At 69.4% G+C, this 10,733-nt stretch overlaps 3 protein-coding genes across 5 annotated transcripts; 1 reads left to right on the top strand and 2 right to left on the bottom strand.

Moving 5' to 3' along the window:
* Positions 1–67: 67 nt before the first annotated feature.
* Positions 68–3,688, top strand: GCDH (glutaryl-CoA dehydrogenase). 3 transcript variants are annotated; one of them, XM_068997963.1, is made up of 11 exons: positions 68–90; positions 413–503; positions 669–809; positions 1,257–1,319; positions 1,670–1,840; positions 2,039–2,168; positions 2,247–2,466; positions 2,547–2,650; positions 2,738–2,863; positions 2,940–3,100; positions 3,176–3,688. In XM_068997963.1, exons 2-11 carry the CDS (start codon positions 419–421, stop codon positions 3,253–3,255), a joined length of 1,281 nt encoding a protein of 426 aa, XP_068854064.1. In that variant the 5' UTR covers positions 68–90; positions 413–418; the 3' UTR covers positions 3,256–3,688. The 3 variants fall into 3 exon arrangements, with proteins under 3 accessions (XP_068854064.1, XP_068854063.1, XP_068854065.1); XM_068997962.1 differs by having other exon boundaries at positions 75–118; XM_068997964.1 differs by lacking the exon at positions 68–90 and adding an exon at positions 107–128.
* A 94-nt stretch (positions 3,689–3,782) lies between these two features.
* SYCE2 (synaptonemal complex central element protein 2) lies at positions 3,783–5,347 on the bottom strand. The gene is made up of 3 exons (XM_068997965.1): positions 5,244–5,347; positions 4,654–4,828; positions 3,783–4,135 (listed from the first exon to the last, which is right to left on the bottom strand). The coding sequence occupies exons 1-3, from the start codon at positions 5,345–5,347 to the stop codon at positions 3,941–3,943; spliced, it is 474 nt and encodes a 157-aa protein (XP_068854066.1). The 3' UTR covers positions 3,783–3,940.
* A 1,191-nt stretch (positions 5,348–6,538) lies between these two features.
* Positions 6,539–10,653, bottom strand: FARSA (phenylalanyl-tRNA synthetase subunit alpha). The gene is made up of 13 exons (XM_068998011.1): positions 10,478–10,653; positions 10,266–10,403; positions 10,093–10,191; positions 9,238–9,356; positions 8,661–8,753; positions 8,444–8,572; positions 8,242–8,357; positions 7,932–8,016; positions 7,744–7,843; positions 7,295–7,463; positions 7,134–7,211; positions 6,825–6,939; positions 6,539–6,725 (listed from the first exon to the last, which is right to left on the bottom strand). The coding sequence occupies exons 1-13, from the start codon at positions 10,625–10,627 to the stop codon at positions 6,620–6,622; spliced, it is 1,497 nt and encodes a 498-aa protein (XP_068854112.1). The 5' UTR covers positions 10,628–10,653; the 3' UTR covers positions 6,539–6,619.
* Positions 10,654–10,733: the final 80 nt, after the last annotated feature.

Here is a 10,733-nt window from a genome sequence, read left to right as displayed (position 1 = left end):
TCGCGGGTTAACGCGGGCTCGGTTCCCCCACCCCCCCGTCACGCCCCCGCCACGCCCCCCCCACCCCCCGTGACGTCACGGCTCTACCGGGTCCGTTCGCCGCCGCCGAGCCCGAACGGTCCGGGGGGGTGCGGGGGGAGCGGGGGCCTCAGGGGTCCCGCGGGGAGAGTCGGGGTCGGCTGGGGGGTTTGGGGGTGGGGGGGATCTCTCCGGCAGCGCTCGGGGGGTCCCTGGGGGGAATTGGGGGTGCGGGGGGAGGTCTCTGGTGGTCTCTGGAGTGAGCTGGGGGACTCCGTGTGGGAATTGGGGGTCCAGGAGGGGTCTCGGGGGGGAATTGGGTGTTCCGGGGGGACATCTGCGTGAGAATCGGGGGTCCCTGACCCTCGTGTGTGTGTGTGGGTCCCCCCCGCAGCCCCCCATGGCGCTGCGTTTGGCCACCCCCCTGTTACGCCTGGCCCGGAGCGGTGTCCGGTGGGGGGGCACCGGGCCTCCCCCCGCACAGGGTGAGTCGGGGAGGGACCGGCCGGGACCTCCGGACCCACCCCAGGACACTCCCCCCGACCCCGGCATTCCCCTCCCGGCAGCAGCCAAGGGGGGGGTGTGGGGGGGACATGGAGTGTCCCCGGTGCTGACCCCCCCCCCCTCCCCCGGGGCTGGACCCCCCCCAGCCGCCCCCCGTTTCGACTGGCAGGACCCGCTGGGGCTGGAGGGGCTGCTGAGCGCCGAGGAGCGGCTGCTGCGGGACACGACGCGCAAGTACTGCCAGGAGCGGCTGCTGCCCCGCGTGCTGCACGCCAACCGCCACGAGGGTACCCCAAAAACACCCCCCGCAACACCCCAGAACAGCCTGACCCCCCCCCCCACATACAGCCCGAACCCCCCCAGAGCCGCCAACCCCCCCCCCCCCCCCAAATACTGCCAGAAGCACCTGCTGCCGATCGCCATGAGGGTACCCCAAAACCCCCGCGGATGTCCCCAAGGTCCCCTGTCCCCCCCCTATTTCCCCCCGACCTCCCCTCAGGATCCTTCCTATGCAAAAAACGGGGAGTTGTGGTATCCCCCGAAGCCCCCCGACCCTCTCCCCAAAACTCCCCGACTCCCCCAAACTCCCTCCAACACCCCCAAAATCCTCTCCCCCCCTCCCCTTCCACAGGCCCAAGGTGGGGGCAGGGGTGGGGGGGGACCCCTAAATCCCCCCCCAGGGGGTTCCCCCGCTGCCCCCTCTCACCCCTGCCTTGCCCCCTCCCCACCCCCAGTCTTTGACCGGGAGATCGTGACCGAACTGGGAGAACTGGGGCTGCTGGGTCCCACCATCCAAGGTGAGGGGGGCCATGGGGATCCCCGGGGGGGGCAATTTGAGGACACAAAGGGGGGGCTGAGGGGAGTCAGGGAACCCCCCCTGGGGCTCCTGAGGGGGTTACTGGGGGGCTCAGGGGGAGAGGGGAGGGGCTGGGGGTGTGTGTGACCCTGGGGGGGCACTGGGGGTCAGGGACGGGGTTTGGAGGGGGATCTAGGGGCGGTTTCTGGGTGGCACTGGGGGTCCCCAGGGTGGGGCTGGGTATCCTGGAGGGGTTCCTGGGGGTTTCTGGGTGGCACTGGGAGGGTCTTGAGGAGACACTGGGGGTCTCTGAGTGACCGTGGCTGACCCCGGGGGGGGGGGTCACTGCAGGGTACGGCTGCGCGGGCACCACGTCGGTGGGCTACGGGCTGGTGACGCGCGAGCTGGAGCGGGTGGACAGCAGCTACCGCTCCGTGCTCAGCGTCCAGTCCTCCCTCGTCATGTACCCCCTGTGGGCCTACGGGACCCCCGCCCAGCGTGAGCGGTTCCTGCCCCGCCTCGGTGAGACCCCCGGGATGGGCAGTGGGGCTGGGGAAGGGCAGCGGGGAGGAGGGGCAGGTTTTGGGGTCTGTGGGGCAGCACTGGGGGATTTGAGGGAGGAGTGGGGTCTGTGGGGCAGGAGGGGAGTGATGGAGCGGTTGGGGGTCAGTGGGGCAGCTCGGGGTGTCCCCGGGGTGCCCCTGACCCCCCCCTTTCCAGCTCGGGGGGAGATTGTGGGGTGCTTCGGGCTGACGGAACCCAACCACGGGAGCGACCCGGGGCGGATGGAGACGCGGGCACGGCACAACCCCAGCACCAGCACCTACACCCTGCACGGGTCCAAGACCTGGTGAGCCTCGAAATCGGGGTGGGGGGGGACACGGGGGACCCCCAGAACCACCCCCTGTGACTCCCCCAAACTCCCCAGGATCACAAACTCGCCCATAGCCGACCTGTGCGTGGTGTGGGCCAAGTGCGAGGAGGACGGGCGGGTCCGGGGGTTCCTGGTGGAGCGCGGGACCCCCGGGCTCAGCACCCCAAAAATCGAGGGCAAGTTCTCCCTGCGCGCCTCCACCACCGGGATGATCCTCATGGACGACGTGGAGGTGCCCGAGGAGAACCTGCTGCCCAACGCCGAGGGGCTGGCGGTGAGGGGGGCACTTGGGGCATCCTGGGGAGGGTCCCAGTGGGATGGGGGGGGTCCCGATGACACCCCCGTGTCCCCCAGGGTCCCTTCGGCTGCCTGACCCAGGCACGTTACGGCATCGCCTGGGGCGCGCTGGGCGCCGCCGAGGCCTGTCTGGAGACGGTGCGGCAGTACGTGCTCGACAGGTAACGGGGGCCTGGGGGGGATTTGGGAGGGGTCCCACCCCCCCTTGCCCACCCCAAACCTCACTGCCCCCCTCCCCTGGCCCGCAGGAAGCAGTTTGGGGGCCCACTGGCCCGGAACCAGCTGGTGCAGAAGAAGCTGGCGGACATGGTGACGGAGATCGCGCTGGGGCTCCACGCCTGCCTGCGGCTCGGCCGCCTCAAGGACGAGGGCAAGTGGGTGGCACTGTCCCCAGGGGGGCCTGGGGGGGTCCTGGAGGGGGTCAGCGTGTCCCTGTCCGTGTCCCCGCAGGGCTGCCCCCGAGATGGTGTCGATGCTGAAGCGGAACTCGTGCGGGAAGGCGCTGGGCATCGCGAGGGACGCGCGGGACATGCTGGGGGGCAACGGGATCTGCGACGAGTTCCACGTCATCCGGCACCTCATGAACCTCGAGGCCGTCAACACCTACGAGGGTACGGCGGGGAGGGGGCCCGGGGGGGGTCTCGAGGGGTGCTGGGGTTCATGCTGAGGTGTGGTGATCCCCACAGGCACCCACGACATCCACGCGCTGATCCTGGGCCGCGCCATCACCGGCATCCAGGCCTTCGCCCCGGCCAAGGGCACGTAGCGGGGACGCGGTGGCAACGGTGGCACTGGTGGGGACCGGGTGTGCTCCTCGTGGGAAGGGGTGTGAGGAGACGACGGCGCTGACCGGACCTGGTGTCACCAACCGGACCCAGGTATCCCCAGAAGGGACCCAGTGTCACTGATGGGACCTCGTGTCACCAACCAAACCTCCTGTCACCAACGGGACTTGGTGTCACCCCAACCAAATCTCGTGTCACTGGCGGGACCCGGTGTCACCAAGCACGTCTTGTGTCATTGATGGGACCCAGTGCCACCAACGGGACTCGGTGCCACCGACAGGACTCGGTGCCACCGACAGGACTCGGTGTCACTCGGGGGACCCCAGTGGTGCTGGGCCCCGTGTCCGGTGCCATCCCTGTGCCTTCGCCATCCCCGTGGCCAATAAACGGTGGGACAGCCCCCTCCATGCCAGCCCCGCTCATCAGCGTTAATTAACCTGCCAGGACCCAATTCTGCCCTCGGGGGAGCCCCAGCCCAGCACAGCCCCGTCATGTCCAGCTTTTGAGTCAACTTCAGCCCTTTATTTGTTCCAACCACCAACAGCAACAGCAACATCAACAGAAACGCCCTTTGGGGCCAAAATCCCCCTTTGGCCCGGCACAGCCCGGGTTTGGGGGGGGTCTTTGGGCTGGGGGCGGGGGTCCCGCTCAGGCCTGGGGGTGCCCTCAGGCCTCGGGCTGCAGGAGGAGGTCACGGTAAGCCGCCTCCACGGTGCAGCAGACGTGGCGCAGCTCCGCCTGCACCTCCTCCACGCGCTCCATCACCTCGGCCAGCGCCTGCAGCCGCTCCTGGATCAGCTCGTTGTGGAAGCCGTAGAGGTGGAAGAGCCGCTCCTCCAGCTGCTCCGCCAGCTCCGAGACCTGCCCGAACGGGGCCACGGCTCGTCCCGGCGCTGGCACGGCCGCCGTCCCCGGGGCCGGGGGGCAGCTGCGCCCGCCCGCGCTGGCACCGCTCCCGGCCTGGCCCGGCCGCCGCCAGCTGCGCCCCGGTAGCCGCAGCGCCGGTCGCGGTGGCCACCGAGCGCCGGGTCAGCGCGGGCCGCAGCTGCCAGGCCGGGCCGCCATCTGCGCGGGGGCCTGGGGACCCCCCCGGCCGGCCCCCCCCGGCTGGGGAGACATCGGCGGGGACGAAGTCCGGCGCGAGGGCAGCGTGGGGACAAGGGGGGGACATCGGGGGGACATCGGGGGCCGCTCGAAGCGGGGCCGGAGGCAGCTGCAGCCGCCCCCGCGGGGGCTCGGGGGGCTCCCCCCGGCCGGGCTCTGCAGCTGCCTCCCCGGCCGGGCTCTGCCTCCCTTCTCCCGCCAAGCCGGGCGGAATAACGCGATTCCCCGTGCCCCGGGGAGAAGGGATGGGACCCCGCAGCCCTCTCCGGGCTTACCTTCTGCATGAGGCTCTCCCTGAAGCCGCTCAGCACCCTGTGGTCTTCCTCGCGGCCCTCGTTGATGCGGCCGATGAGGTCCCGCACCTGCTGCTGCAGCCCCTCCACGGTGGCGTCCAGCGAGGCGAAGAAGTACCGGGACGAGCCGGGGCCCAGCACCGGCTCCGCGCACGGCCTCGGCCGGAACACGAGACCCTCCCTCAAGGGCGCGCACCCCACCGGGGAGGGGACGGGGACATCCCCTGGGAGGGGCACGGAGCCCACGGGCACTGGGACCGCGCTGTGAGGGGCACGGAGCCCACCGGGACAGGGTCAGGGACATCGCCGCCCCATCAGGGGATGGATCACGCAAGGACAGGGACCCCCCCGTCAGGGGTGTGCGCCCTGCCAGGGTCACACATCCGCGGGGAAAGGGACGGGCTCTGCCCTGCCACAGCCCGGCCAGTCCCGTTAATTGAGAATTACCCTCTAATTAACGCCGAGACTCGTGGTGAAACGTGTGTCCCCCGTCCCCCCCCCCCCCCCCCCCCCGCTCTTTTTTTTTCCACTTTCACTCAAATTCGCGATGCGGCGCAGGGTGAAGGTGGTACCTGTCCGGCTCCTTGCAGGGGGGCTCATCCCCGCCCAGTCCCGCTGGGGAGGGACCGCCGGCCGCCGCCTCCGGCTCGGGACCCTCGGGCTCCTCCTGCGACATCCCGGCCCTGGGGGGCTGCCGGGGAAGGACCCCCGGGTTGGGGCCGCTGGGATGGGGCTGGTACAGCCCCTGCTCCAGGCCGAGGTCCCGGGGGTGGGCTGAGGGCGCAAGGCCCGGCCCAGGCCGGGGTCCCGGGGGTGGGTTGGGGGCACTAAGCCCGGCGCGGGCCAGAGTCCCGGGGTCGAGCCGGGTCCCAGGGGTAAGCTGGGGGCACTAAACCTGGCCCAGGCAGGGGTCCCGGGGTCGTGCCGGGTCCCGGGGACGAGTTGGGGACGCGATCGCGGGGGACCGGGAGACCTCGGCCACCCCTCACCACAGCCGCCTCAGGGGAGCCTGCTGGGCGGGTACCCCGCCGACCAATCAGCGCCTGCCTTCCCCACCCCGGAGCTGGTGATTGGAGCCCTGACGGAACCCAGGGGATGATTGGCACCTGCGCGGACCAATCAAAGGCAGCGCTGGGAAAGGCGGGAAGCGCCTGAGGGTCCCGGGCGGGGGTCCCGGCCGGGTCTTGGGGGTCCCGGACTGGTCCCGGGAAGGTCTCGGGGGTCCTGGGAAGGTCTCAGGTGTCCCAGGCAGGTCTTGGGGGTCCCAGGCGGGTCTCGGGGGTCCCGGGCTGGTCTCGGGGGTCCCGGGAAGGTCTCGGGGGTCCCGGGCTGGTCTCAGGGGTCCTGGGCGGGTCTCGGGGGTCCCAGGCAGGTCTCGGGAGTCCCGGGAAGGTCTCGAGGGTCCCAGGCGGGTCTCGGGGGTCCCGGGAGTCCTGGGAAGGTCTCGAGGGTCCCGGGAAGGTCTCAAGAGTCCCAGGAAGGTCCCGGGGGTCCTGGGAAGGTCTCGAGGGTCCCGGGCGGATTTTGGGGGTCCCGGGCGGGTCTCGAGGGTCCCGGGAAGGTCTCGGAAGTCCCAGGCAGGTCTTGGGGGTCCCGGGAAGGTCTCGAGGGTCCCAGGCGGGTCTCGGGGGTCCCGGGAGTCCTGGGAAGGTCTCGAGGGTCCCGGGAAGGTCTCAAGGGTCCCGGGCTGGTCTCGGGGGTCCCAGGCGGGTCTCAGGGGTCCCGGGAAGGTCTCGGGGGTCCCAGGCGGGGGTCCCGCGCAGGTCTCGGCTTCCCCAGCACCGTGCGAGGCCACGAGGTGACAATAAACCCTCCCCGAGCGCCGCCCCACGCGCGGTCCCTTCCCCAGCACACACACACACGGGCACCGCAGGACACGGGGCTTTATTGGGGTGCGGACCCCCGGGGACGGGACCCCCTCCCCGAAAGGAGGGGACCCCCGGTGGGGTCAGACGTCCAGGCGGCACAGGGGGCTGTCGTAGACCATCTGCAGGTTGACGCGGTGGCCCACGAGCTCCCGGATGTTGTTGATGCCGTATTTGATCATGGTGGGTCTGGGGGAGATGGGATAGGATGGGATGGGGGAGGTCAGGGGGTGGGGGAGATGGGAGGGGCCCACACTGGGACCCCTCCCCAGGGTGACCCCCACTCACCGCTCCAGCGAGAGCCCCCAGGCGATGACGGAGACGTTCTCGGGGAGCCCCATGGGCAGCAGCAGCTCAGGGCGGAAGACCCCCGAGTTTCCCACCTCCACCCATTTCTTCAGCCCTGGGGGGGGCGAGGACAGGGAACGAGGATGAGATGGGGCACCCCAGAGACCCCCCCCTTCCCCATAGAGCCCTTCCCCCCATTCCAGGGGAGCTCAAGATCAGGCTGACCCCCACCCCCAGACCCCCGGCTCCAAGGGGAACCCCCCCAAGACCTCCCAGCTCTAAACGGGGACCCCCAGGACGCCCCCTCACCCTCGTGGTAGCTGAACACCTCCATGCTGGGCTCCGTGTAGGGGTTGTAGGCGGGTTTGAAGCGAAGCTGGGAGATTCCTGGGGGCACACAGGAGGTCAGGGGGGGCATGGGGCGGGGGTCAGAGGGGTTCAGGGTGCTCCCCCCGGTGCCCTCCCCATACCCAGCTTGGTGAAGAACTGCCGGAGGATGCCCATGAGGTGGCCCAGGGTGAGCCCCCGGTCGGCCACGACGCCCTCGACCTGGTGGAACTCGGCCAAGTGCGTCGCGTCCAGGCTCTCGTTGCGGAACACGCGGTCGATGGAGAAATATTTCACGGGGCTGAACTTCTCCTGGAGGAGGGAACGCATTGACGGGGGGGCGGGTGAGACCCCAGGAATGCCCAAGAACTGCTCTGATCCCCCTCCAATTGCTCTGGCCTTCCTGAGCCCCCCCCCGCAACCTCCTAAACTGCTCTGACCACCCCAAATCCCACTGACACCCCAAACCCACTAATCCCCCCAAAAACCCCTCTGTTCCCCCCTCGCCTGTGCCCTCCCAGACCCTGCCAAGGCCCCCAAACCCCTCAGACCCCCCCCATAAAGCCCCCAGACCCTCCCACGCCCCCCAGACCTGCCGTGCCAGCCGGAACAGGGCGCGGGCACTGGCTGACGTGGTGTGGGTCCTCAGCAGGTTCTTCCGCGCCTCCTCCACCTTCCACTCGTACCTGTACCTGGGGGGGGGGGGCCAGGGAGGTGGTTCAGGGGGGTGGGGGACACACACAGGACCCCCCTGAATCGCCCCCGGGGTCGGGGTCTCACCCCTGCGAGCCGTAGCCTCCCTGAGAGTGCACCTTCTTCACCTTGGAGGTGTAGCCGGGGGGCAACTGGGGGGCTTCAGCAGGGTCTGGGGGGGGGCAAAAGTGTGAGGGAGGGGGTCTGGAGAGCTTTGGGGGGGCGTTTATGGGGGCTCAGAGGGGTTTAGGGGGGCCTTGGGGCTTGTGGTGGGTCGGAGGGATTTCAGGATCAGAGGGGTGTGGGGTGGGCAGCAGGGGTTCTGGGGGGCCGTGGGGGGGTTCAGAGGGGTCCCTGGGGGGGGGGTCAGCAGGTTCCCGTGCCCCCCAGCACCCACCCAGCAGGAAGAAGGTGTCGTGCTGGTCGCGCGCCGGGTGCTGCTGCGGCTGGAACAGCGCGTCGAAGTTCCAGAAGGAGCTCTCCACGAAGTTATCCGTGGGCATCTCCGTGAACCTGGGGGGCCACCGCTGCCTCAGGAAAGGGGGGAGAGGTCTGCCCACCCCCCTCCCACCCCGAGCCTTCCCCCCCGGGCCGCTCACCCCATCTCCAGGAAGATCTGGCGCAGCTCCGAGCGCACCTTGAGCAGGGGGTGCAGGTGGCCGCAGGCCGGGGGCAGCCCCAGCGAGGAGAAGTTGTAGGGTTTGAAGGGCAGCTGGCGCCAGGAGCCCCTGCAGGAGGGGTCAGGGGTCAGGGCACGGTCGTGCCGAGGCCGTGGGAGGGTCCTGGGGGGGGTCTGGGGGGGTCTGGGGGACGTACGTGGCGATCATCTCCGGGGTCAGCTCCGTCTCCGGCCGCGCCACGGCCGTGCTGAAGGCGCTGCCTTTGCGGATCCAGTACGACTTGAGGGTCCTGGGGGGGGGCAGCGAGGGCGTCGGGAGTGACCCAAAGCCCCTGGCTGATGCTTCGTTAATTACTTTAATTAACATCAATTTCATTAATTATCAGCTTAGTGTTTTTTTATTTAACGTTTCACTGACGCAAGCGTTACGCGGAGTCTTTAACGGTCGAATTAAATCGCCGAGGGGTTAATTTCGCTAAGATTAACACCAAAGAACCTCAATAAACAAAACCAAAAGGGTTTGAAAACGGGGCAGCCGGGGCCTTAAATTTATGGCCCTGCAAGGATGGGAGAAGCGGAAGATGCTGAGAAGAATGAAACCTGGGAAGTCGGGTATTCCCAGTCTGACCAAAAAATAACAAAAGCACTGCAGGACGTGGAGCAGCCCAAACCAAAAACCGACAAACCAACGACCAAACGAGAACGCTAATTAACGAACGTAATTAGGCAATTCAGAAGCAACAAGCGTCAGCCCCTTTGTTCTGCCCCACTCACACTTCCAGGAGCAGCTTCCTCCTCTTGAGCTCGGCGCGCTCCCGCTCGGGCAGGGCCTGGGCCTCCCCTGCCCTCACCTGCCCCAGGTGCTCCTGCACCGTGTCCTGCACCGAGGGCACCTGGGGGGGCACGGGGGGAGACCCCGGGGCTGGGCACAGCCCAACGGGGACCCTCGGCAATTCCCCCCGCCGGCTCCAGCGGATCCCCATCCACCCCCAGGACAATCCTGATCCCTGCAGACCCCCACCCATCCACCCCCAGAACAATCCTGATCCCTGCAGACCCCCACCCATCCACCCCCAGGACAATCCTAATCCCTGCAGACCCCCACCCATCCCTGCCAAGGACAATCCTCATCCCTGGAGACCCCCACCCATCCACCCCCAGGACAATCCTAATCCCTGCAGACCCCCACCCATCCCTGCCAAGGACAATCCTGATCCCTGCAGACCCCCACCCATCCACCCCCAGGACAATCCTGATCCCTGCAGACCCCCACCCATCCCCGCCAAGGACAATCCTGATCCCTGGAGACCCCCACCCATCCCTGCCAAGGACAATCCTGATCCCTGCAGACCCCCACCCATCCCCGCCAAGGACAATCCTGATCCCTGCAGACCCCCACCCATCCCTGCCAAGGACAATCCTGATCCCTGCAGACCCCCACCCATCCACCCCCAGGATGCTCCTGGTTTCCAGGGCCCCCCGTCCATCCCCCCCGGGCCATTCCCGGTAACCGGAGATCCCCAGACCTCTCTCCTCGGGACATTCCCAGTTCTCAGTGACCCCCACGCCTCCCCCTTTAGGACACCCCCGCTTCCCGGGGACCCCCGCCCGTCGCCGCGGGCCACTCACGACGGGGAGCACGCGGGGACCGCCGGGCGCTCCCTTATCCAGGCGCACCCACTTGTTGGCCATGGCCTTGCTGAAGCCCAAGGAGCCCCCGGGCAGCTTCTGCGGAGACACAGCGACCGTGAGCGCCGCGGTGCCCGCCGCCGGTGCCCCCCTCCGGTGCCGCCGTTACCCACCATGGCCTCTGCCTGGGGCAGCCCCTCCTCGGGGAGGCTCCGGAACAGCCGCACCTCGGGGCTGCCGTCCCGCAGCACCTCCTCGCCCTCGGGGCTCAGCTCCCATCGCGTGGCCGCCCGCGCCTCCGCCTCGATCACCTGCACCGGCACCGGGATCAGCAGGGCCAGCGGCGCCCGGGGGCTCCCCCGCGCCCCGGCCGCGGCGCCCGCACCTCGCCCAGAGCCTGGAGGCTCTTGACGGCGCCCACGAGCGTCTGGTGGTCGACGCCGAGCGCGGCGGCGGCCTCGATGCTGCAGAGCCCCCCGGAGCCCCCGGCCCGGTCCAGCCGCTCCAGGAGCCGCTCCGCCACGCTCGGCGCCATGGCCGGAAGAGAGCCCGGCCCCGCCGGAAGTGATCCCGGGCCTGCCGGAAGTGCCGCTGGGCTCCTGCCCCATCTTGAGTGTGGCGCAAGCGCCGCGCTGAGCGTG

The sequence above is a fragment of the Aphelocoma coerulescens genome, chromosome 30 (genome assembly GCF_041296385.1).
Source record: "Aphelocoma coerulescens isolate FSJ_1873_10779 chromosome 30, UR_Acoe_1.0, whole genome shotgun sequence".
Taxonomy (NCBI): Eukaryota; Metazoa; Chordata; class Aves; order Passeriformes; family Corvidae; genus Aphelocoma; species Aphelocoma coerulescens.
The sequence above is the reverse complement of the archived record's forward strand: the minus strand, read 5'-3'. Positions and strand labels throughout refer to the sequence as shown.

Bases quoted from the DNA above. Each gene is read 5' to 3' on its own strand.
- FARSA (XM_068998011.1), bottom strand. From the start codon at position 10,627: ATGGCGCCGAGCGTGGCGGAGCGGCTCCTGGAGCGGCTGGACCGGGCC. The intron at 8,573-8,660 runs GTACGTCCCCCA...CCCCTCCTGCAG, and splicing joins ACCCCGGAGATGATCGCCAC to GGGCTCCTGGCGCCAGCTGC. The intron at 7,844-7,931 runs GTGAGACCCCGA...CCCCCCCCCCAG, and splicing joins GGAGGCTACGGCTCGCAGGG to GTACAGGTACGAGTGGAAGG.
- GCDH (XM_068997963.1), top strand. From the start codon at position 419: ATGGCGCTGCGTTTGGCCACCCCCCTGTTACGCCTGGCCCGGAGCGGT. The intron at 2,651-2,737 runs GTAACGGGGGCC...CCTGGCCCGCAG, and splicing joins CGGCAGTACGTGCTCGACAG to GAAGCAGTTTGGGGGCCCAC. The intron at 3,101-3,175 runs GTACGGCGGGGA...TGATCCCCACAG, and splicing joins GGCCGTCAACACCTACGAGG to GCACCCACGACATCCACGCG.
- SYCE2 (XM_068997965.1), bottom strand. From the start codon at position 5,347: ATGTCGCAGGAGGAGCCCGAGGGTCCCGAGCCGGAGGCGGCGGCCGGC. The intron at 4,829-5,243 runs GTACCACCTTCA...GTTCCGGCCGAG, and splicing joins CCCTGCAAGGAGCCGGACAG to GCCGTGCGCGGAGCCGGTGC. The intron at 4,136-4,653 runs GTAAGCCCGGAG...CCGTTCGGGCAG, and splicing joins GGGAGAGCCTCATGCAGAAG to GTCTCGGAGCTGGCGGAGCA.